The sequence below is a fragment of the Mus musculus genome, chromosome 9 (genome assembly GCF_000001635.26).
Source record: "Mus musculus strain C57BL/6J chromosome 9, GRCm38.p6 C57BL/6J".
NCBI lineage: Eukaryota > Metazoa > Chordata > Mammalia > Rodentia > Muridae > Mus > Mus musculus.
Window position 1 is genome coordinate 16,072,344 of NC_000075.6, and position 22,817 is coordinate 16,095,160.

The 22,817-nt window shown below is 41.4% G+C and overlaps 1 protein-coding gene across 8 annotated transcripts in view; it reads right to left on the reverse strand.

The window, feature by feature from the left end:
- Positions 1-22,817, reverse strand: part of Fat3 (FAT atypical cadherin 3) — a 592,493-nt gene that overhangs the window by 162,155 nt on the left and 407,521 nt on the right. For all 8 annotated transcript variants that reach the window (XM_011242542.3, XM_011242541.3, XM_017313398.2 and 5 more), the window contains one exon: positions 12,916-12,977. In XM_011242542.3, coding sequence (XP_011240844.1) covers positions 12,916-12,977 — 62 coding nt within the window. The remainder of the gene's footprint in view (positions 1-12,915; positions 12,978-22,817) is intronic.

Below are 22,817 nucleotides of genomic sequence, written 5' to 3' on the forward strand. Positions count from 1 at the left end.
GTAAGAATGACTAAGATCAAAATTCAGGGACCCATCTCATGATAATGAGGATGTGAACAAATGAGAACACTCCCCCATTGCCGGGGGATGTAAACTTGTACGGGCACTATGGAAATCAATTGTGAAGTTCCCTCAGACAACTAACCTACCTCAAGATACAGCTATTAGGCATATACCCCAAGGATGCTCCATTCCACCACAAGGACACTTGCTCAGTTATGTTAATAGTAACTTTATTTATAATAACCATAAACTGGAAACAACTTAGATGTCCTTCACCTGAAAAATGGATAAAGGAAATTTACACAGTAGAGTATTGCTCAGTTTTTAAAATAAGGTAACATCATGAAATTTTCAGGTAAATGGATAGAACTAGAAAAATCATTCTGTGTGAGGTAACCAAGACCCAGAAAGACAGACATGATATGTACTCACTTATAAGTGGACATTAGCTCTAAAGTAAAGAATAACTATACTACAATCCAGAGACCCAGAAGGCTAAGTAAGATGGAAGTCTCAGAGGTGGGGGTAGGAGGCTCACAAATCTTCCTGGGGAGGAGAATTAAAATAGTTTTATGGAGACCTGGGGACAGGTGGGGGTTGCAGAAGGGGGAATCAGGCAATGGGTGAGAGGGGATGAGAGAGAGACAACTGGAATAAGGAGACTTTTAGGAGCAGTGTACAAACACAGTGCCATGGAAACTTCTGGAATATTACATGAGTGACCCTAGTGAAGTCTCTGAGTAATGGGGCATAAGGAGCCCAAACTGGCCATCTTATAACCACTTAAGGTTCTCTCTCAGCCATGGAACCAGGACATCAACTCAGCCACAAAACTTTCGTTCTACAATCTATCTTGCCTGTAAGGTATGCTAGGGTAAGAGTGGTGCAGAACTTGTGGGGGTAGTCAACTAACAATTAGTACAACTTGAGGCCCATGCTATGAGAGGGAGCTTATGCCTGATCCTGCCTGGATGCCTGGGAATCAGAGGCAGGACAGCCCAGAGACCCAGGATAGAACCAAATATACCTGGGGGGGGGGAGGGAGGGGAAATCAATGAAACGATTCCTAATGGCATTCAGCTGGACTCAGAGCAGTACCTATCCTAGTTGTTACCAGAGAGTCATAGTCCAGCAATTTATGGGAACAGATCAGACATAAACGCTATAGGCAGAACTTGGGGAATGCAGAGGAAGGGGTATAAAATCCAGAGGGTTTAAGGACACCAGGAGAACACAGCCTGACAAATCAACTGAGCAGAGGTCACTGGGGTACACAGAGACAGAAGTGACAGACATAGACCTATATGGGTCTGAGCTAGGAACTCTACATATACATTATATTGCTGTGTAGTTTGGTTTTCTAGTGAGATTCCTGAAAGGGGGGCTGTCTCCCACTCGTTTGATTGTACTTGGAACCCCTTTTCTCCTACTGAGTTGCCTTAACCAGCCTTAACATGAGAGCTTATGTCTTGTCTTACTGTAATATACTATGCCATGATCAGTTGATATCCCTGGGAGGCCTCTTCTGTTTTTGAAGAGAAACAGAGAGGATCTAGGGGAAAGAGAAGGTGAGGGAAGGATTGGGAGAGGTGGAGGGAGGGGAAACTAGGGTCAGCCTGTAATGTATGAGAAAAGAATAAAGAATAAAAGAAAAAGAAAACAAAATAATTAACAGTGGTTTTTATAGTTAGTGGTACTTCCCTTTATGGATTATTTATACTTTAGATAAACAGGTGTCTGCAGTGCCCATTAGATGCCTGAAAATGTGCCAGCAATAAAGACAGAATTGATGTAAACGTGATCTTTGAGACGGAGAGTATGAGTCCGGGGCAGAATGCCTGTCTGGCCTGTAAAAAACCCTCGATTCCATCCTCAGCACCAGGAAAACAAAGGGCACAAAACCACAGTTGTCATCACCAATTTCCGTTTAGCCAAGAGGAACCTTGACTTCACTGGAGAAGATATTTAGGACCTGGCAGATATCCCTAAGACTAGTCACAGCTAAGTCAGGCTAAAGGACAGTGAGGTAGGTTGGCTGTGTGGCTTGTTTCTGACTGTTTATTTATTTTCTTCCTGTTCCAACTTCTGTCAGGGATCACAGTATAACTGACGATGATTAGAATCTTTTAAGTATTAGAGATGTACTCAAAGTCTCTCTACTTTTCTTGGTTTTGTATGTTTGTGTTGGAAAATAATGATGTAGATGGCTTACAGGAGAGACATTGTGAAAGCCAGTCAGCTAAGCCTCTGTATTTTAGTGTGGGAAGAAAAGTTTCTCTGATTTTTTTTTTTTTTAATGAATTCTTGGACAATTCTGTGGCTTTGCTGCAAAAGTGTCCTGCTGGAGTAGAGGATTACCTTTTATGGGTCATTACACCTCCAAAGCTCGAAGAGGGCATTAAATTAAAATTCCCTACACCTAGTAGGCAGAACATCATGACACTCAAAAGCTGTGAAAGTGCTAAATGAATTCTGAGCAGTAACATTACCAGCAGTACATATTTATTGAGTTCAATGGCCTGCTAGGCACAGTCAGACAGATTATGCAAGCAGTCTCCACAAAAGAGCAACAGCAACCATCTCACAGGAACTCAGCCTTTCATTGACTTTAGGAATAGACACTATAATTTGACTTGTTAGAAACAGTCTCCTTTCAAAAGTACCTCAAGGTTCTCTATGCCTTTGTTTGATTTGAAAGTGGCCGCTTCTCTGCAGTTTACCATCTATGAATGCGGCCAAGTCTCCCAATTTCAAAATTACCATAAGAATGCTGAAGGCATTGAACTGAAGAACTCTATCCCCATTGCAACTGAAAATTACAGATAAAACTTTCTGGGTAATATTAAATGTATTAGTTGTAAAACAGAAATTACACTATTATATTTTTTGTTTAGGTAGGAAAACATGCATTTTCAAAATTAATAGCACTGGGATTTTTAAATTAGCCTTCAGTTTTCAGAACATATGCATACACACACACACCCCAAAGGCATCAAAGGCATTTAAAGAATTTCTTCATAAAATCCAACTTTTTGAACTTGAAGTTTTCAGTAGTATCCATTTTTCAAATGGCCCAAGTACAAAGAGAGACGGTGAACTACGATGGGCTCCAGCCGTGTATAGAATCAATACACTCGTGGGGATCGATAAAGAGCAACTTTACATAGATGGGGATAACTCAGTTTAAGAAGCCTGACTTTCTTTATGCAAATGACAACCCATCAGGAAGAAATTAAGCACTTAAGAGAAAATGGGTTATAAACTGTCATTATTGGATTTCGTGATCTGACAGCTCTGAAAGTGACTACAATGTAATTTCCCAAGTTGGTAGCCACAATAATAGAACATCTGGATGTGACTGAAATGTGTGGCAATTAAAAAGAGAACAAGAAGGCAATGGGACAATGGTTCTCCATCTACTCATAACTCTTGTGGCTTTGAACTTCTACCCCATCATTCCTGTGATTATAAGTTCATCTCTGATCTTGTCTCTAGCAGCTATACACTGTTGTCTTGCTTCCTTAATGTGCTTCCTTTAGTCCACACACCTGTGCGAAGAGCTAAGCAATTAGTATGTAATGTCAGTTGTAAATTGGTCAGAGTGCTGCTTTCTACTTTATTTATTCCCGGAGATGTGAATTCTGTCCTACTGGGGTCAAATAAATTCATGGTGGGTGATGTAATAATGGGGACTAAGCTCATTTTTCTCCTCAGTTGGAGTCTACATAGATGTGGTCTCTTCTGGTGTTTCTGAAGTGGATTTATCTAGTTTCCTATTCACATCGCTGGAAATGTTCAGCACAGTCCCAGAATCTAGATTTTTCTCTTAGATAAATCTAGCTGTAAAGCTGAGCTGCCACTCAGTCCTGGGCATATACCCAAAAGATGCTCCACCGTATCACAAGGACACTTGTTCCACTATGTTGGTAGTAACTTTATTTATAATAGTCAGAAACGGGAAACAACCCAGGTGCCCCTCAACTGAAGAATGGCTAAAGAAAAATAGTTCATTTACACAATGGAATACTATTTAGCTATTAAAAACAAGGACATGAAATTTGCAGGCAAATGGATGGAACTAGAAAATATCAACCTGAGTGAGGTAACTCAGACCCAAAAGGACATGCACGGCATTTATTCACTTATAAGTGGCTATTAGCTATAAAGTACAGTATAAACCTACTACACTGCATAGACCCCAAAAAGCTAAATAACAAGAAGGGCCCAAGGAATGGAAATAAAATAGTCATCTTTCTCTGTTCTTAAATATGAATAGCTGAGGAAGAATGCTTTTCAGTTCAGTTAAGCTATACTTAAGATTCTAGTAGGTTTAAACACATAGCCAGGAAGGAAGCAAAAGCAGTCTTAAAGGACCCTGTAATCTTTAGTCTCAAAAGACTCATCCATAAATTATATATTTACTTGTATTTTACTCCTCGAACAGGGTACTTCACAGGAGTATATTATTTTCCCTGCCATCCCTTCCCCCAAGCCACATCTTAAGGCTGTGTGAAAGTGAGTTTAGCTGAGGGGACCAGGTTTTCAGAGTCCCTGGGTAGCTCAGCCTCCATGCAAACTGACGACAGTCAGTCAATGGCTGCCTCTCTGTCTACTGCATCCATAAGCACCATCTGCCTGCAGTTTGCTTTGCCTTTCCTTTTTACTGAAGATTTACTATTTAATTTTATTTTGTGTATCAATTTTATATATGCACACTGTATGTGTTCCTGGTGTCCTTAGAGGTCAGAAAAGGGTGTCACAATCCATGGGACTGGAGTGACACACAGGTGTAAGCTGCAATGTCGATGCTGGAGACTGCACTTGAGTATTTTGCAAGAGCAGTAAGTGCTGCTCTTATCAACTGAGCCAGATATAGATGCGAGGATTTTGCCTTCCAACCCACGATGGCATACATCCTCTCTTAATGTCACATGAAGCACCAGCCACAGTAGTGCTTTGTCTCCATTGACACCACTGAGTATCACCGTTAGGACGGGCAACAATGTTAGATATGAATGTTGCTCATATGATCATATTTGGTAAATGTTTATCCTGGTTTTAATTGAGTTTTAAATACCCCCCATCACCTAGACTAGCTGTTTCTAGGTGTTTAATGGTGAGATATAATGGTTATATAGGATTTATTGCTACCTTTGACAAAAACTTGTTACAATGTGGCTTCAATGAGAACATGCTGTGGTGTGGAATGTCAATCTACACTGAAAGTGAGAGGAATAACTGATGGTTTGGGTATGTGTATATATATGAATATGTAGGAAGAAGAATATGTAGGAGCCCTGGAGCTGGAATTGTGATATGAGTGCTGGAAACTGAGCTCTGATCCTCTGCAAGAGCAGAAAAGAACTTAAGCACTTGAGAAGTCTAGACTGACTCCATGACTAGCTTCAAATTGGTGGTTCCGGAGAAGCAGCCTAAATCTCTGTTTCCAAGAACTGGGCAAGTCCAGGCCTCAGCAGCTGCCTCACCACCTGGCCTGAGGCAAGGACAATGGGTCAGCAGCAGTTTCCAGACTTCCTCAGCAACGGTTTTCAGACTTTCCCAGCAATAGTTTTCAGTCCCCACTCCCTGGTAATGGTTCTGGAATGTTCCTAGAGATGGAGCAAGATAAAGGTCACCCTACCCCCAAGAATTCTTTTGGTGTTCTTTAAATCTGGCCTGGGAGCTCTATTTTGTATGGCTTGTAGAGATTGTCTCTCTGTCTTGGTAATGGGAGTCCCCAGCATGCCGGACTTCCGCAGAATAAAACACTCTGTGTTTGTTTACATACTGTTTGAGTCCAGGGTGTCATTCTTGGGCAAATCATGCACCATCACAAACTGAATCCCTCTCTAGTCATATGTGACACTTTTATGCAAGATTACATGTAATTAATGTGTGTATCTATGTAAATGCAAAAATATCCTGAAAATCACAGAACAAATTAGACAAGGTAGTTATTATTGGTTGGGAAAATTATGGATGCTATTAAATTTTTCTTATTAAAATTTTCCTAGCTGTTTATGTCATTTTAAGTGTCTCTCTTTCTCCCCTACAATGGATATTTGTTTTGTATTCTATATTTTTTTACATCACAGTTGTGTTTGAAACTATTCCATAATTCAAAATAATTATACTCCTTAAAATCCCAGTCTTCTAAGATTCTAAAAGAGATTTAGATTAATTTAGTTTCTGTCTCCCTTATACATATGTATGTGTGTCTGTATGTATGTTTGTGTGAGTGGGAAGGGTGGGTGTGTACTATGTGTGTGTCTCTCTGTGTGTATATATAGATGTATGTGTGTGTATGTATGTATACATATTTATGTATGCAAGTATGCATATGTATATGGACATGTGGAAACATGTGAATGTACATATGTGTATGTAACTGCATTTGCATGTATATTTGTGAATGTGCATTTGTATTTATTGTGTTTATGTATTTGTGTTATGTATATGTATGTGTATATACTTCCATGTCTGAGGATGTATATGCATGTTGTATATATGTCTCTGTGTATATTTGTATGTGTGCATATGCATTTGTGTATATGTGTGCATACATATATATGTGTATGTATATGTATGTATATGTTTGTGTGTATGCATATGACTCTGCATATGTAGTGTGCATGTGTGTACATATATTACAAATATGTATGTATGTCTCTATCTCTCTGTGTGTTTGTGTGTATGTATGCATATGCTTTAAAGACATCAGAAATTGTGTGTGTTCCTCCTTACATGCTAATGTCTTTGTGTTCTGACAGGGACTTTTAAATGATTTGCCCTTGGAAATTTTGCTGTAGATGGGCAGATGGCTTTGTACATGTATTGAAGTGTAGATCATGGATTTGTCATGGCCTTGGGCAGGGAGGTCTGTGTGTGTGTGTGTTTTTTTTTTTTTTTTTCATGTAGAGATGGCACCCTCATGCTCTGGCTGTAGCTGATAGAAACATAACATCATTCTCTGTTTTATAAATGTTGAATAAATAAAAACCCTTATCATGTTCTCTTGTCAAAGCAAACAAAAGGGTCTCCAATTCCTGTACATTTTGAAAGCCTGTCTGCTGCTGACTTGGCTCTCTGCCCAATAAGGCCAGAGGAGAGCTTTGAATTCAATGGCCACCCTGCCTTCTCTTTCAGCTCCTCAGAGACTTTGGGTAAGGGTCCTGACGCTTAGAAAAGCGACACTCTGCCTAAAAGATTCTTCCCCACAGCAGGTGACATAGAAAAAATCCTGTCCCTCTACAGTGGAGTAGACTTTCTAGATTGGTCAGACTCCTCTGCAGACTCTGGCTGCCTGGGCTGGACAGCTAAAGCTACAATGGTTATATTATAAACATATATTGATAATTTTATGTTTTACTTGAGAGTAGTCACCTGAAAGTATAAACCATCTCAATAGTGTCATGGGAAAGTTCACATTAGCATAGGGCTTAGCTCCGTGTCCAGTCCTTATGCAACAGCATCTTTGAAAGTGCTTGGTGGCACACCAGGAATTACAGCGGTGCCTCATGAAAACCTAAGATCTTCCTTCTGCATTAGATATTTATCCCCTCCCGTGGGTGATGGATTGCCAGCAGGGGAGTGTGATTTAGGAGCTGCTCTTCAGAATTGAACACAGGCTGTGGTTCGATCTGTACTATCCTCTGCAGAGTGGGATGGCAGAAACAAAGTCTTTCCTTCACAGCACAGGAAATATGGCTAACACAGGACACTAGGGAGACAGCCTTCCATTCCTCTAAGAATTAGGTTCTGGAAATAGGAGGTTGAAGTCGTCTTGTATTTGTTTTTCTCCACAAATTATCATCCTTTCAAAAGCAGATGCTTACCAAAGTAGGGAAGTCCCCAGGAGACACATACACTGGCAAATGGATTTGCATTGGAAGCAGGAGGAAGTAGTTTAAGAACTTACTAAAGTACAGCACATTTCTCTTATTGTTGGGGAGAGAGCAATTGGCATGCATCACATACCTGAATAAAATTGTCAAAGGAAAAATTTAATTAATAAGAAAGTGAAGAGACTTTCAGGCATGAAGAAAATCATAGCCACATGAGATGTATTCTACAGAAGATGATGGATGGGTTTGTGAAAAAGACATATGCTAAACAATACACATGCCTATAGGTCTCATGTACGTCTCTGATATGACTTCATATTTGTGCCAATTTACCATATAAGGTCTTACCACATTCTTTTACCAACTTCAAGATATAGACATATTCAGCAAAACTTCTCACCAGCTATCTTTACATTGGTTACTGGGTCCTGTCAAATTTTTTGATTTGTAAGTAAAATACTCTCTCTGTCCCCTTTGGGAGAGTTTAATCAGAACATCCAGTTCCAAACAGATCATCATTTCGAAATCAAAAGAGGAGCAGAATCTAGAAACACACAATAGAGCTAGAACTTTAGAATTACACACACACACACACACACACACACACACACACATACACAATATTAGAGTCAACTGCTGGAGTAGTTACAAAAAAATAAATAAAAGGTAACTGACAGTGTTTTCTGAAGACTAGGGAGAAAGGAGATGGGAAAGGGAGGGAACAGCAGCATTTTGGAGACTTTGTGGGTGCCTGGCTCTCTCTACACCTTGTGATTACAAGGCAGCTGCTATTACTTCTGATTTACAGATAAGAAAAATTGTGACTGGAGATAATTTAACTTGGAAATCCTCGTACAAATGAAAGGAGGCAGAGAGAGAACTCTTGGCCTCTATCTCTGAGCTTACACTCTCTCCCTAGTGCTGATAGTCCCCCAACACTGTTTCTAGAGTGACACCAGTTACATCACACACACTATATTCAGAGTTTCCCAGGTGTAAGACACAGAGGCAAGAAAGCCACTGTGTCCTGACCTCACCCCCAGTGTTCAGAGACACACATTCTCTAACATCCACACCCTGAGCACATTTCGGGTTGTCATTTCATCTGCTCTTTACACCAAGTGAGAGGCAGGAAATGTTACTCCTCTTCATGGGTGAGGAACATGGCATCTAGAGAGGTCCAAGACTTCACTTGAGCTCTGAGAGTCTATTGAACGGCAGCCGTCTCCACACGGCCTTGATCCAATACTACAAGAAGTGGAGTTTCAAGCCCTTGGGTGCTTCAGCATCTGATAGGTGAGAAGCCAGTCTTCATCAGTGCGTAAACTACAAGAAAGAGCTAGTCCTTTTATTGCTTATTTCACAGCTGACTTCTCTGAAAATGGAGTAATCCAGACCCAAGTTAAAACTCCCAAGCCACAGGGCTTATTCTCTAATTAATGTGTCTTTTCCAACACTACATCTGGGTGTTGGAACTGGCCTCTGGCACCACAGCTGCAACTGCCTGTCAAGGGTTGTATAAAGTTTGAATATGTGAGCTGCAAACCTATTTTTGTATTTATGGAGGTGAAAAAAGATCAGGGAATATTTTCACATAAGTGACTTCCAATGTAGGTGAGAATTAACACTCAGAAATCATAGAGGAAGCAGGCACTGCACATGCAAGTCTGTCTACGGTTTCTTGATGTTCTTACTGTGTTGGCAAGTTCTCTGGATTCTGATAACAACCAACTTCTGATACTCATAGGCTGTTCATTTGACGAGGCAGTCTAGCTATGAAGGCTAGACTAGTCAGAATTGGGATTCATCTGCCTCTGCCTCCTGAATAATGGGGTCACAGGTGTGTGCCAGAACAGTAATGACAGCCACAGATTAATGTGACTTCTCTACAGAATCCTAAGCTCATGTATCTTACACACAATAAAAATAAGTATTTTTTTAACCAAGGTATAACTGAAGTGCCTCCTATCATGAGGACAACAACGGACATCCAACCACTTATGCCCTCTGGGTTGTTTTTACAGGGTGTATGTGCCCTGTTGGCTTCCAAACTGACTCTTTTGAGGAGAATCACTTTCATTTTTATTGGAAAGAAAAGATATAAAACAGACCTAGAAGTTTCTATGAGCATAAGAGAATCACAGTGTTACTTGGGCAATTGAACTCCTAAGAGATTAAGTTCTACATGCAGGACTTTCCAAATGGATCAGCAGTTACAGAAATTTGTGTCTCCACTACAAAATTACTATTTTATGCAGGACTAACCTAAAGCAAGATCAATTAAAATATAAATGGGTGTTATTCAAACTCTCCTGTGATGTTACATAAAATAAAAACACAATGGCTATAAAAAATACAGTTTAAAGGTTGAGAGAAAGAAAATGAAAAGAAGATAAACAGGAAAGGAGAGGATGAGGGGAATGGAGAAATGGAAACAGAAAGAGGAGAGAGAGGAAGAGAGAGGAGAAAAAGACAAAGAGAGAGACAGAGACAGAGATTCAGCTTTTGAGTCTCAGTAGACTCAAAATTGGGAAGACAATTAGGAGTATCTCATGGCATACTGGTCTGACTCAAATGACCCAGAGCCCTTAAATTCTCAACTGCCTGTCTTGGATCTCTGATGGGGTCTGGAAAAGATAATTCTCTTCTTAGCCTGACTACATTGTTCTCACCCTCCTCCAGACCACACTGCCCTACCTGAGTCTCACTAGAAGCTTCCCATAGACTCCCATTGTCCTCACTGCCCTACCCTAGCTTGACTCTGCAATCAACCTATCAAAGGCTAATGGCTTTCAGTTACTCAAGGAAAAACCATGGGATCCTTACTTCAAGGACCTGTTTGCTTTTCACTTTGACTTCCCACCACATCACCTTCTGCCCTTACTCCAGGTTGAGACGTTTCTGTACTTTCTGCTTCTTGGACAGTCTCACATTCAAAGCCACCAAATGTCACCTCTTTGAACAGAGCATCCTCCATTCTCTCTTGCATTCTCCTGCTACTATTTTAGTGGCTTCTTCCTTTGACTATCTCATGGCTAATCATTCCTGCCCTCGGTCTGTAGAGAGACTGGTTAATCCCCAGTCACAGGCAGAAGCTAGGCTGCATATATAGTTGTCCAGGATTGCTATTTTTCTCAGAGAATAGAGATAAACTTTACATCTGAAGGTTCTGTCCTTAGATCGCCACATGATAATAATTAAGACCTCAATAACTACTTTGACATTCCTCAACTTTCCTCATGTCAGTGGCTGGACTAAGCATCTCACATAAATTGTGACCATGTAACAACTGTGTGACACTAGTTTCTATGCTGCTTTACCTTCTTTTTATTTGACATCATTTGAATAATTAGGCTCTGGACCTGAAATTCAAAATATCAGTGGGTTACTCAATGCTTAGCTAAGTTTCTGAAGAATCTGAAAGCACCAAGGATTTGCATGGGGAGCAAAGGCTACTGACCCTCAAATAACCTTTTATCACCTCTCCACAACACAACTTCATTACTGCTCTGTGTTACCCCTCCCAGTGTCCTAAGGACTTCACCTAATGAGATAGTATCTTCCTTTCTTCCTTCTCAGAGCTAATAGATTTAGTTACCCCATAGCGCAGCCTCTCCAGGGCTGTCCCTGGAAGGCAGAAAAACACACAAAACAACTCAGACATGATTGACCTGAATCAGTGGGAGTATCAGCCTATTAGTAGGATCTTGGAAAAAGTATTCTTTTTGTCAGCCTGTAGTCTTTATCTTTATGTGATAAAGGTAGTGCGTTGCTGTAATAACAACACTCTGTTATGCAGGGGACTCGGAGTTCTGATATTACTTTGCTATAGAACACAAGGTTTACTTCTAACAGTGTTCCTGTGAGGTATATGTACCATGCATGCTCTGCCATACTTCAGGGCAAGGAAATGGTACACAAAGAGTCCAGGGTGATTAGTTATATCGCATGATGAAAAACTTCAAGCTACACAAGCTACACAAGCTACTTCCATGCCCAGTGTTCCTTCATGGTGAACAAATAAATAAAGGAGGATTCCTGTACAAGATTTGAGAGTTGTGTATGTGCATATACATGTATGTGTGTATTTGTGTAGGTTTGTAGGGATGTGTAGTTATGTCTATAAAGTGTGCAAGTATGTCTAGACATGTAGGTGTGTGTACAAGTATATAGATATGTGGTTGTAGGTATATATATATATATATATATATATACCCATACACCCACACATACATACAGACATATATGTGTCTAGGCATGTAGTTGTGTATGAGAGTGTATGTGTGCAGGTGTGGTATGTGTGTGCAAGTCTTGGGGATAAAGGGAACATTTCAAAATCATGTGTACATCATCAGCTCTGAACATGATCCTCCTTGGCCATCATCTGCCATACTATATCACACTGTCACACTTAACTCATGATCCTATGCAACTCCTCCAAACTTCCCAGCAGAGATCCTAGAAATGTATAGAAAGAAAGAAGATCCACAGACCTCGCTCACGCCTCTGTTCTCATCTGTTGCGCTATACTCTTTTTAACTGCTCTTTCAGCAGCAATGCTCTTAGAGCTGTCACTGTGGATGGCCGCTCCTGTCTTAATAAATTATTGGCATGGATTGTAGAGTTTCAGGAGCGGTCATCGTGGGCTATGAATTAAGAAGCACCTCACATCCTCAGCCATCTCTTCATGAAAAGAAATGAGGTGAGCAGGGTCCTCTCAAAGGGCCTCATTCTAACAGCAATGAGGCTGCTTCTTCCCTGCACTCATCTGGAGCTGAGGTTCACAGTGCTCTGCTCCAAAATGGTCTGTTTATTGATAGGAGTCTGAAGTTCAGGCAGAGACAGGTAAGGCACCTGCCTGTCCTCGAGAGAGGCTAAGTGCTCTCTTTGTTAGAGTCCTACTCGGCTCACAGAGAAAGGCACTGAAAACCTCCAAATTCAGAATCGATCAGGCCAGAAGGAGCACCTGCTTAGATACATTAAGGTTCTTCCTTGGTGATGAAGGGTGGGGGAGGGGTGGGTAGTGAAAGTTAATTTTTATGAGTGCCGCGTCTTTCTAGGTGCTTACCTCCAGAAAATGTTCCGCCTGCTGCTCTCGGTCCAATTTCCTTGAAGTCGTGGTAATCAGACCTGTGTAGAAATGAGAATATTTGACTTTTAAATATCTGGGGCAAGTAGCTCATTGAATATGGCAAAAAATAAAAAATGAAAAAATAAAAAGCCTGGTTAAAGGGAAAGCTAAAAATTGATAGAGAATGCCAACCTCCAGTTCCCAGGATGATCAGACCTAGTCTTAAAGCAAGGTCAAATGTGCTAAGGAACTGTGGGGGACGCAGAAGAACCATTGCTGTCTGGGAAGAATGCAAAAATTCCCTAAGAAACACTGTTCTTCTAATGAAGGAACAGCCCAAAGATTCATTTACCCAGCACTGCAACTCTACCTTAGGAGCCAGATTAAAGGTCCTTACGTTATTAACAGGTAGTTGACACTGATTAGATTCTTGCTGTGAGATAGCACTTTCTCATTTAATTTTATATACTTATAAACTTTGGGTTATATTTCTTAGGAAGGTGATTTCTGCAATAGATACTTGTACACATAATTGTCCCAAATTTAGTAGCTCTTACAAGCAACACTTCACTGCAATTTTACCATTATGTTTTATGAATTCAGATCTTTATACTAAGATATTGCACGGAAGCATATAGACTCTTCTCCCAGAGTCTATAAAGACAAAGGGATGAGAAGACGGGCCTCCCAGGCCTTTCGGCTTATTGCACAGTTTATTATTCTTATTGTGAAGTGGTAATTAGGGACCCAAAGTTACTTTCCACTTCTCCATTATAATGTCTCTGAAGAAAACATGAGCTGGGTTTTTTCATGGTGTGTGCCGATTAACTAGAAAAGAGTGAAGAAAAACTTTATACGGAAGCTTCTGGGGTCCACAGGAGAGCTCCTGACATGAGGCTGCTGAGCTGTGGATGGACGTGAGGGAGGACATGGATTCTACAGAAGCAAGAGGCCACAGGAAGTTAAGTGATGCCTTCGTGATACACAAAATAATATCCTGTGTAGAGTAGCACAGCCATCTACAAATTTGCATACCCACCTTGCCCTGGCACCTCACCTGGAAAAAAACAAAAAACAAAAACACCCTGTGCTCCAACTGTACCAAGAACTCATTTGTGTGTCTCACCTTAGAGTTTTCTTCTTTTCTTTTCTTTCTTTTTTTTTTTATTGTAAATTGACTATAGAGATATATATCTAATGGGGTACAGAGTCATGTTATGATTTATAAGTGACATGTGGAAAAGTTTACTAAATGAACTTACATATCAATCACATAAAGTACTTATTTTAGAACACTTGAAACTTATATTCTTAGCCAATTTAATGTGTACAACACACTATTAGGAACTAGTTGTACCCACAGGCTATTTTCAATTTGACTCAGGTATTAGCCCAGCTGATACACCACACGTTGCTTCTCCTCCTCCGTCATCATTATAATATTTGTTCTAAAGTTTGAAATCTTCCACTGGACACATGGGCATGACATGAGGGAAGGCTCTGGCTCTGCCAGTTGTTACTCGGCTTGCTCCTTACCTAGAGTAAAGAAGAGGGCCCTGCTATTGCCTTTGGATTTATTGAGCTCTGCGATGGTTTAAGGTGGCCTTGCTTTGTTTAAACCATTGCAGAGATCAATAAATCCAAACAAAGTGCACCTTCAACGCTACCTCAACAGTGTCAAAGATAATACGGTCAATGATTCCCTTTCCTCTTCATCATCACAATGCCCCAGGGAAGTTTAAAATCACAGATTTGTTATTGCACTTTGTCTCTAGCGTCCTGTATCAGAATCTCTGGGGATGAGGCCCGACTTGGTGCTCAGCACCCAAGATCAAGGAGCTGTCCAATCTTGTTCTTTGCTGAATCTGACTAACACTTTTCATTGTCATTCATCTTTCCACCTGATCAGCCACACCCAGAAGTTGCTGTAACTAGGAAAGGCAGAAAACAAGCATGGTTCCTGAGTTCAAATCGACTGAGGTTCTGTTTGGTCTAATGGATAATCTCCAGTTCTGGACCACGCTGTCTGACGAGGTCCTGTGTCATGGAGGCTTTTTCCAAGCGAGTGGTAGTAGCTATTCTCATACAGTGAGAGAGGCTTTCTTCTTTCTACCCTCAGCTTCATCAGGGCCATACCTATGTTAGAGGACACAGTGGACAAGGGACATGCTTGCTGTAAGAAGTTTATAAGCATGTGGTGGTTGGAGGGGGGAGTTCTGTTCCTTATTGCACATCTGTGGAGCTTCAAGGCAAAGAAGAGCAGGTACCGCTGACCTCCGGGCCCCTGAGTGCTCTCATGTTACCAGTATTCCTGTATCCTGGGCTCACTCAGCATCAACGCCCAGGGCAAGGGTCAGCTTTCCCTCCTGGTAATTCTTAGGTCTTCAGGAAACTTGCATATTTTTATAATGCTCACAAGGGTCTGGGAGAGCAACCCAGTGTCTCCCATCTCTGTCTTTACAGGTGTGTTTATCAGCTCACAGTGAAGGAGACAGGGATCCCTGGAAACTTGAGGCAGTTTGCTCAGCAGTGAACTGGAGCTGGGAAGCTGAGTAGTTACTGCTGCTAGAGGGAAGCCAGAAAGGAGTCCATGCACACCCTGGGATTCTGAGCTTCCAGCCCTGTGTGTTCACAGACATAAGTAAAACGTAGGCAGAAAGAGTTAAAAGTGGAAATCATTAGACAGGCAAGCGAGGTTGGGTGGAGATAGTGAGACACTACTGATAGGTCCGTGGTTTCCTTTGAGAGTAATGAAGAGTCCTTTGCACATTAGCAAGCTGATGCTCATAATGTGTGCATAGTTTGTCCTATACTCTGAAAACTGTCATATTGCTTCCTTCATATGGGCAGATGTTGTTTTCTATAAGTTATGTATATGTATATGTATATGTATATGTATATAGTACAAAGTGGTCAAAACTCTGTGGGAAATTGTAAACTGTCTTTCAGGATTAACAAATCTTTATATTTGTAAAGTGAGGATATTTGAATGAATGAATAAATGAATCAATGAGCTCAGCAATCAGTCATGAGCTGGGGTTTCAGAGAATGAACAGTTATCAAGATTTTATATGGGAATCTGGAAGGAAGAAGCAGTGAACTTGTGGGGCAGGTTGTGCTAGAATAAGAATTCATGATTATTTGCACTGAAAATCAAGTCTTGTTATCTGCTCAATTCCAAGAAAACCCAGAAAGGGTTATAGGTCACTTTATAAAGAGGTATATGCTTGCAATGGACAGCAAGACTTCAAAGGCTTGGCTCTTTTCTACAGCCAGGAAAAAGTTCAGGAACTCGAGACTCACAGTCCAGAGGGATTTCCTAGATAGATGCATTTCCATGGTTGTGTTGTACATAAACACACAAAGCCCTAACGTGGAGCAAAGGATAAACAGGAGCAAGACTTCCTTTTAGCCACACTCACTCAGCCATGTGGTAAGGAATCCCACTCTGAAACTTACAGAAGAGAGAAGTGTAGACACTACACATAGATACCCATGAGATATACACATGAGATACCCGTTCTTGGAGACTTAAATGATGAAATCCAGTTTCAAAATCAAACCAGAGGCCCACTTTGGAGTGTGGTTGGGAATATAAGAACAAACACATAATTTAATCTGATTTCTTATGCAGGCTGCTAATTAGAAGGGGGAAAAGACACTGGCCCTAGGGAAATGACACTCAGTAAGGTGGTGACCAGGAGGCAGGAGACTCTAACAAGCTTCCTCTTTGAAGCAAACCAAGAACTGTGACTGCCTGAGCCAAAGGCTCAAAGACACTCTAAGCAGCTGTGGTCAGAAGCATGCCACTTCTGAGCATGTCTTCTCTTCTCTGGGTCTCTCTCTCTCTCTCTCTCTCTCTCTCTCTCTCTCTCTCTCCCTCTCCCCCTCCCCCTCCCCCTCTCCCTCTCCCTCTCTCTCGGTGTCCTGGGTCACAGCTGCATAACTGCTAACAGGGCACTCACATTTACTTTATGTGCTACTTGAACAAGTGCAGGGCTTGGCTGGTTCAGCATAATTCTCCTGGAGGGCAGAATGTTGGCTTTGCTCTTAAAACATCTAACTAGAATTAGTGCTTCCCTAAGTACTCTCCATGTTTCCGACCTAGTCTCCTATGTCCATACGTAGCAGTCTGCTGAACTCCTCCTCACACTTGCAGATGACCAACGTATTAGTGTTCCCATGCAATCATCCTAGATCTTTCCTCCTACCCTCAGCTGTAGGGAGCTTATTTATTCAAAAAGCCAGAGACTTAAGGTAGTTCCCACTGTCCACAAGCCCAGGTTAGTGCTTCTTGGGTGCATAAATATGGCTTCGAGGGTATCCAGAGTTTTTCTCTGTTTGTTGGGGGGTTCTCTCTAATAGAGCACAAGCAAAGGGAAGATGACTGGCTCCCTGAGTGAACAGAAAGGGGACAAAGGAGAATATTCTGGACTGGACCCACAATATAGCCAGCTCACACTCCCTCTGACATGTCTTCACCACCACAGCACAGATGTGTCCCTTAAACTACGAGTGCTTCTCAACTTTCTTTCATTAAATTGCTTTTCTAAGACATTTTATCACAGCAATAAAGAAATAACTCACACTGAAAATTACTACCTTGAAGTGAGATTGTTGCTGTGATGATCTGACTGTAAGGTCCATAGGAATTTTAACTAGTCTGGCGGATAACTATGGAAGAGTGTGAACTTATGGGCTAAAGACCAAGCCTGGTGTTAAGTAGAGTTTAATGGACCCTCCTGGTGGGAGTATGACAAACCACAAAGTAGATAGGCAGGTAGTGAAGACTTCTTATATGACATTGGAAGGGACAGGAGAGTCAGGTTGCAGATCATTATCGTGTCATTCTGACAAAGAATTCAGAAACATGCTTCCTATGGTATACAAGGCTTGGCACTCACATTTTTGTAGAAGAAATTTTGAGACAATGTAACATCCTGGCTATGTCATGATTATTGACAACTGATCATAGTAAACTTTGAAGCAGGGAGAGGATGTAAGAAATATGCAACTTCATGAGGAAAAGGGAATGAATGAATTTAAGAAAGCAAGCAAGGTAGTTGTGGAGAAAGTTGCTGCTATTATTAAAGGGACTACTGTCATTAAAGAGAAAATATGTTCTCTTGCTTGGACAATAGAAAAGGTGCCCTGAGGACAAGACATCAGTCTTGCTACAACTTGTAACAATAGCAATTTTGTTAGAAAGGAGAGAGAATTAGAGTTGAGAATGCAGTTGGCAGGGTGTAGGGAAGGGTCCCTGATTCAAAACAATCACTTAGGGAAGTTGTTGTTACCTAGGCATGCAGAGGTTGGTGGAGCTGTGAGGAGACCAGATGACACTTCCTGCTGGTAAGAGAACGTGACTGTCTTGTCCACATCATACTGGTTTTGCAGACATGCAAAATTCAAATATTACAATGCTATGAATGCTTACATGAAGGGCCCTGAGAGGTATTAAGGCCAGGTAGATGCGTCAAGGACAAATGCCCTTAAAGAAACCCTGAATGACTGTTGCATGCATCACACAGGTGACCTAATGGAGATTCGGGCTGTGCCATGACTGTCTTCTGAGGAACACCCAAGTTATCAGGAGTAGCCAGATTGCGTGCTGGAGACAAGAGAAGTGGAGGCATAAGGCTACCAAGCCTGTTGGAGCCCAGATGATACCATCAAGATTCCCAGAGCTGTAGGAGTTTATACTTACCTTGTCTGGTATCAGCCTTGCATTGGCTCTTTCTTGCTATTTGTTCTAGTGTATATTGGAAGTATTTGACTCAAACTTTTATTTTGCGTGGCCCAACAGTTAAGATGTTAGCTTGAGTCCCAGAAGAGCCATTGGGATTGAGGCTTTGGGGCAATATTTGAACCATTAAGCTTTAGAAGACTGTTGGAAATAAACTAAATTATATAATATATATACATGTCTGTGAGCTTGGGGAATGACTGAGTGACCTAATGCAGAAAGCTTTTTTATTTCATGTTGCTTGATAAGTTGGCAAAGGGTAGATTTGGGATGGTTAATCTTCTTTGTCAACTTTATAGACTTAAAATCAGTTGGGATATATACCTTTAATATGTTTCTGAGAATGTTTTCAGAGAAGTTTCAGAGAAGGGAAAACCAGCCTGAATATGGGTGGACTGTCCATGGGTCACAGCCCTGCACTAGAAACAAGGAATAAAGGAGAAAGTGAGAGAGCATCAGTATTTATCTTCTCCCCTCTGCCTGCTTTCTGGCTATGATACAATGTGACAAGCCACCGCATATCCTGGACCAGGTTTTCCTTGCCATGATGTATGTCTTCACTCAAACTATGAACTGACTCTGCAGAAAGGTCCCAAGTCACTCCTCAGTGACAAAAAGTACTGTGCTCTGTTCTTCTTGGTTTTTCTCTCAAATAAAACACTGATGCTCAGACTTTCCTATAAGGAAAGTGCAAAAATGCTTTTAGTGGGAAACCCTGTGTGCTGGTGACTGTCACCTCTCTTATTCCTTTTAGAAGATTTTGACTTAGAGATTCTTTTCCTTCCTCAGCTTTGAGTCTTCAAAGGAAAGTTGTGCTAGAGAGATGGCTCAGAGGTTAAGAGACTTGCTGTTCTTGAAGGTTTGGTTCCAGCATGCTCACAACCTTCTGGAACTTCAGTTTTAGGAGATCTGGTGCTTTCTTTTGGCCTCCAAAGGCACCATGCACACAAATGTTATGCAGACAAATATGTACTACTTATAAACATACATGTATTTAAAAATATAAACACTTAGAATAACCAGGTAATATGTAAATATGTAATCTTAAATTTGACCATAAATTAGATTGAATATATATATCTTAGGTTTATGTGTGCATGTGCATGCATGTGTGTGACTCCTTATCAAGAAGAATAAGCAGAAAGGCTAAGAGCTGAGATATTGGTTAGGAAGGGGTTAAAAGGCTTGTGGAAACTGGCCCCATTTGACATGCTTCTTAAGTAAGGCCTGCCTGATCAGGCGTGAAGATCTCTAGCTGCTTCATTGAGCACACAAGCGCTGCTATTAAACTTTCTTAAGAAAATTTGACAGGGGACACCAACAGAGCATAAGCCTGCAACATGTGTATTTCTTTATAAATAGTAATTTACACAATGCTAATAGAAGCTTTAAAACTCTACTAGTGATAGTGTTTTAAACAGAAGCATGGGGACACTCTGGCACAAGCACGGTTCACAACTGCTGGCTCTGTTACAGATACACTTTAATTTCTGTCTGTGCAAGCCAGTGGATGACATATTTGGAGTCTGTCTTTACAAGCAGAGGAGTCTCAATGCTCATCTCTGCCAGAGAGAGACATTTCCCATTTAGAATGAGGAGTCTGTAGCTGCCATAGTGCAAAAGGGAGAAAAATCAGCTTTTGAAAGAAAAGTGTAGGAGTGCACAACCCTTCTACATTCCCTTTCATGCCTAGCTGACTGGGAGAGGTGCCCATACTTGGGGCCTTGTGAGGCTCAGATAGTCCTTCCCCACCATAGTACTGGTCACTGTAAAGTAGACGGGCAAAGGGCATCTGGCTCAAGTTGACTCACTGTCAGAGTAAAGGATGAGGTAGTGCCAGCAAGCCAGGGAGTAATGGTCATGATGCCGAAGGTGTAGGGCTTGTCCAAATTCCTCCTCTGTAGAATTCTCTCCCATAGCTGGTGTTTCTGCCTTGTGGCATACATGCATACACCTGTGCCCATTTACACACACATATGATTAAGACTGGTTTTGCCAGGACGCCTGGATATTCCCAGACCCATCTCTTCCTCCAGTTCTCCTCCAGATCAGCATCGTCCACAGCACACAGAACTCTTAGACTTTGCTCTCCGACTCTGCTTTGCTTGAGGAGGCATTTATGCACCTGAACGTGTCTCTAGGCTGCTTTGCTGTGCTTTGAATGCTTATTGAATTTCTTCAGAGAAATTAAGCTGCAGATGGCAAGCCAGTATTAAGGATGTCATAGAAAATGATGCTGTTCGTAGGTGTCATTAACACATCAGTGGTGTGTGGACTCAGATGTGCAATATGGCACGGATCTCTTTTATCTTTCTGCCAAGATATTTTTTTGCATAATTCCAAATACTGTGTGATGAAAATAAAAAAAAAAAGCAGAAATGGCTGGAAATCGAAATTCTGCTTAATAGAAGAGCCTGGGGGTTATCTGGTAAGGGATGCAGGAGGAGATGTGCTAGCAGAGTACCAACTGACAGCAGGCTCTGGCCTCTGCGTGTCTACCTTCACACCTCAGGCCCAGCCTGGGCAGCTGCATGCCTTTTGGCAAGTTACTTAGCGTTCCTAATTTTTTGTATAATGACCTGTTATTAAATTAAGCAATCAGTTAAAAACTTGTGCCATAGATCCTGCCACATACTAAATGTCCAAATGATATTGTTATTCTTATCAACCAGAAGAACAGCCACGGGGCTAGCCTATGCATCCCACAGTCTAACCTTGTTATTCCCATCTTAAGATTCCCTCCTACTGTTTTTCAAATGTTAGTGTAACAAAAATCAACCTGTTTTTTAGCCTATTCTCTGCTAGGTAAAGAATCCAGGGCTTATAGGTTAAGCAAGTTACTCAAAGACTTATGAGTAAGTACTTTCAGTATATGTCTGTTACATCTCATTGAGAGGAGAGTATACATCTTCAATGATTTGTGACAGGGATTAGCATCCAGTGTTACCTGGGGGTGGTGTGCAGTGTAGAAGTAGGGGGTCTTCTCTAGATCATTTTTGGGTTTTAATGTCAGCTGCGTACTGGAAGCATTTGGAGGAAGTTTTTATATGTTGGTGGATGTCATGTCCCTGACTGTAAATTCTGTTACAGATTGAATCCTGGGCCTACGGTATTTCTGAAGCATTCTGGGTAAACCCATTGTCCTGATGTTTAGCTAAAACTGAAAACCACTGTCTATAGTGGCTATATCTTGGTGATGGGGGTTACAGACTTTAAGCTGTGGCTTATCTGAATGCTTCGGTTTCTTCACCATGAACCATCCTTACACTATAGGAAAATGGAAAGGCCCATAATCAGGGGCATGGGATAAAGTCCATTAAATGTTCTCACCTGAATTCTATAGAAGTCTGTTCAAATGCTCCAGCACCCTAGGTAGATGTCAAGTGTCCTGCCTTTGACATGACACAATTCTGCCGGTCTTACTATGGCCCATCTTGGCTACAGTGCTACTTCATTTTGGAGTTTTTGCTTTCTCTCCCAGGTGTAGAGTTCACCCTGCCTTGCTCCCAGCAGCCCCATGGATCCTCCTAGCAGAGGTTCACATATCATCTCCTGGTGCTGGTCTCTCTTTCCACTTCCATGTATGAGCACTGACGAACATGGGGAGAGCCCAGTAGGTACAAAACTATGGCCACATTCGGCATTATAGTACAGGGAGTCCAGTGAAGAAGATTTACACACTGTAAACACGCAACAAAATGTGTAATTCAACACACACACGAGGAAAATCAGGATGCCCTGAGGAAAGATCACAGATAAACTATGCTGTTGGAGAGATAAAGGTGAGTAAGGTGTGTTTACATCAGAACACTAGTGGTCAGTAAGATTTCTGGATACATGCCAAGTCAGCCTGAGGTTAGAGGTCAGACGCTTGAAGGAAGAGGTGAAATGGCTCTCAAACCTTGTCTCTGTGGGTTCTTGGCTATATGAAAAGAAGCATTCTGAGTACTCAGACATCAGTCTTCTCATTTTAACTTAGAGAAAGTTCACAGGCTTACTTAGGGTGCACACAGATGATGGGCTAACCTGGAGTCTAAGGAACTTCAGGGAAAGCAGCAACAGGGGCTGACAAGAAGGCTCAGACAATAAAGTCATTTGCCCGCAAGTCCCATAATCTGCGCTTGGTCCCCAGAACCCAGAGTGTAGACAAAGA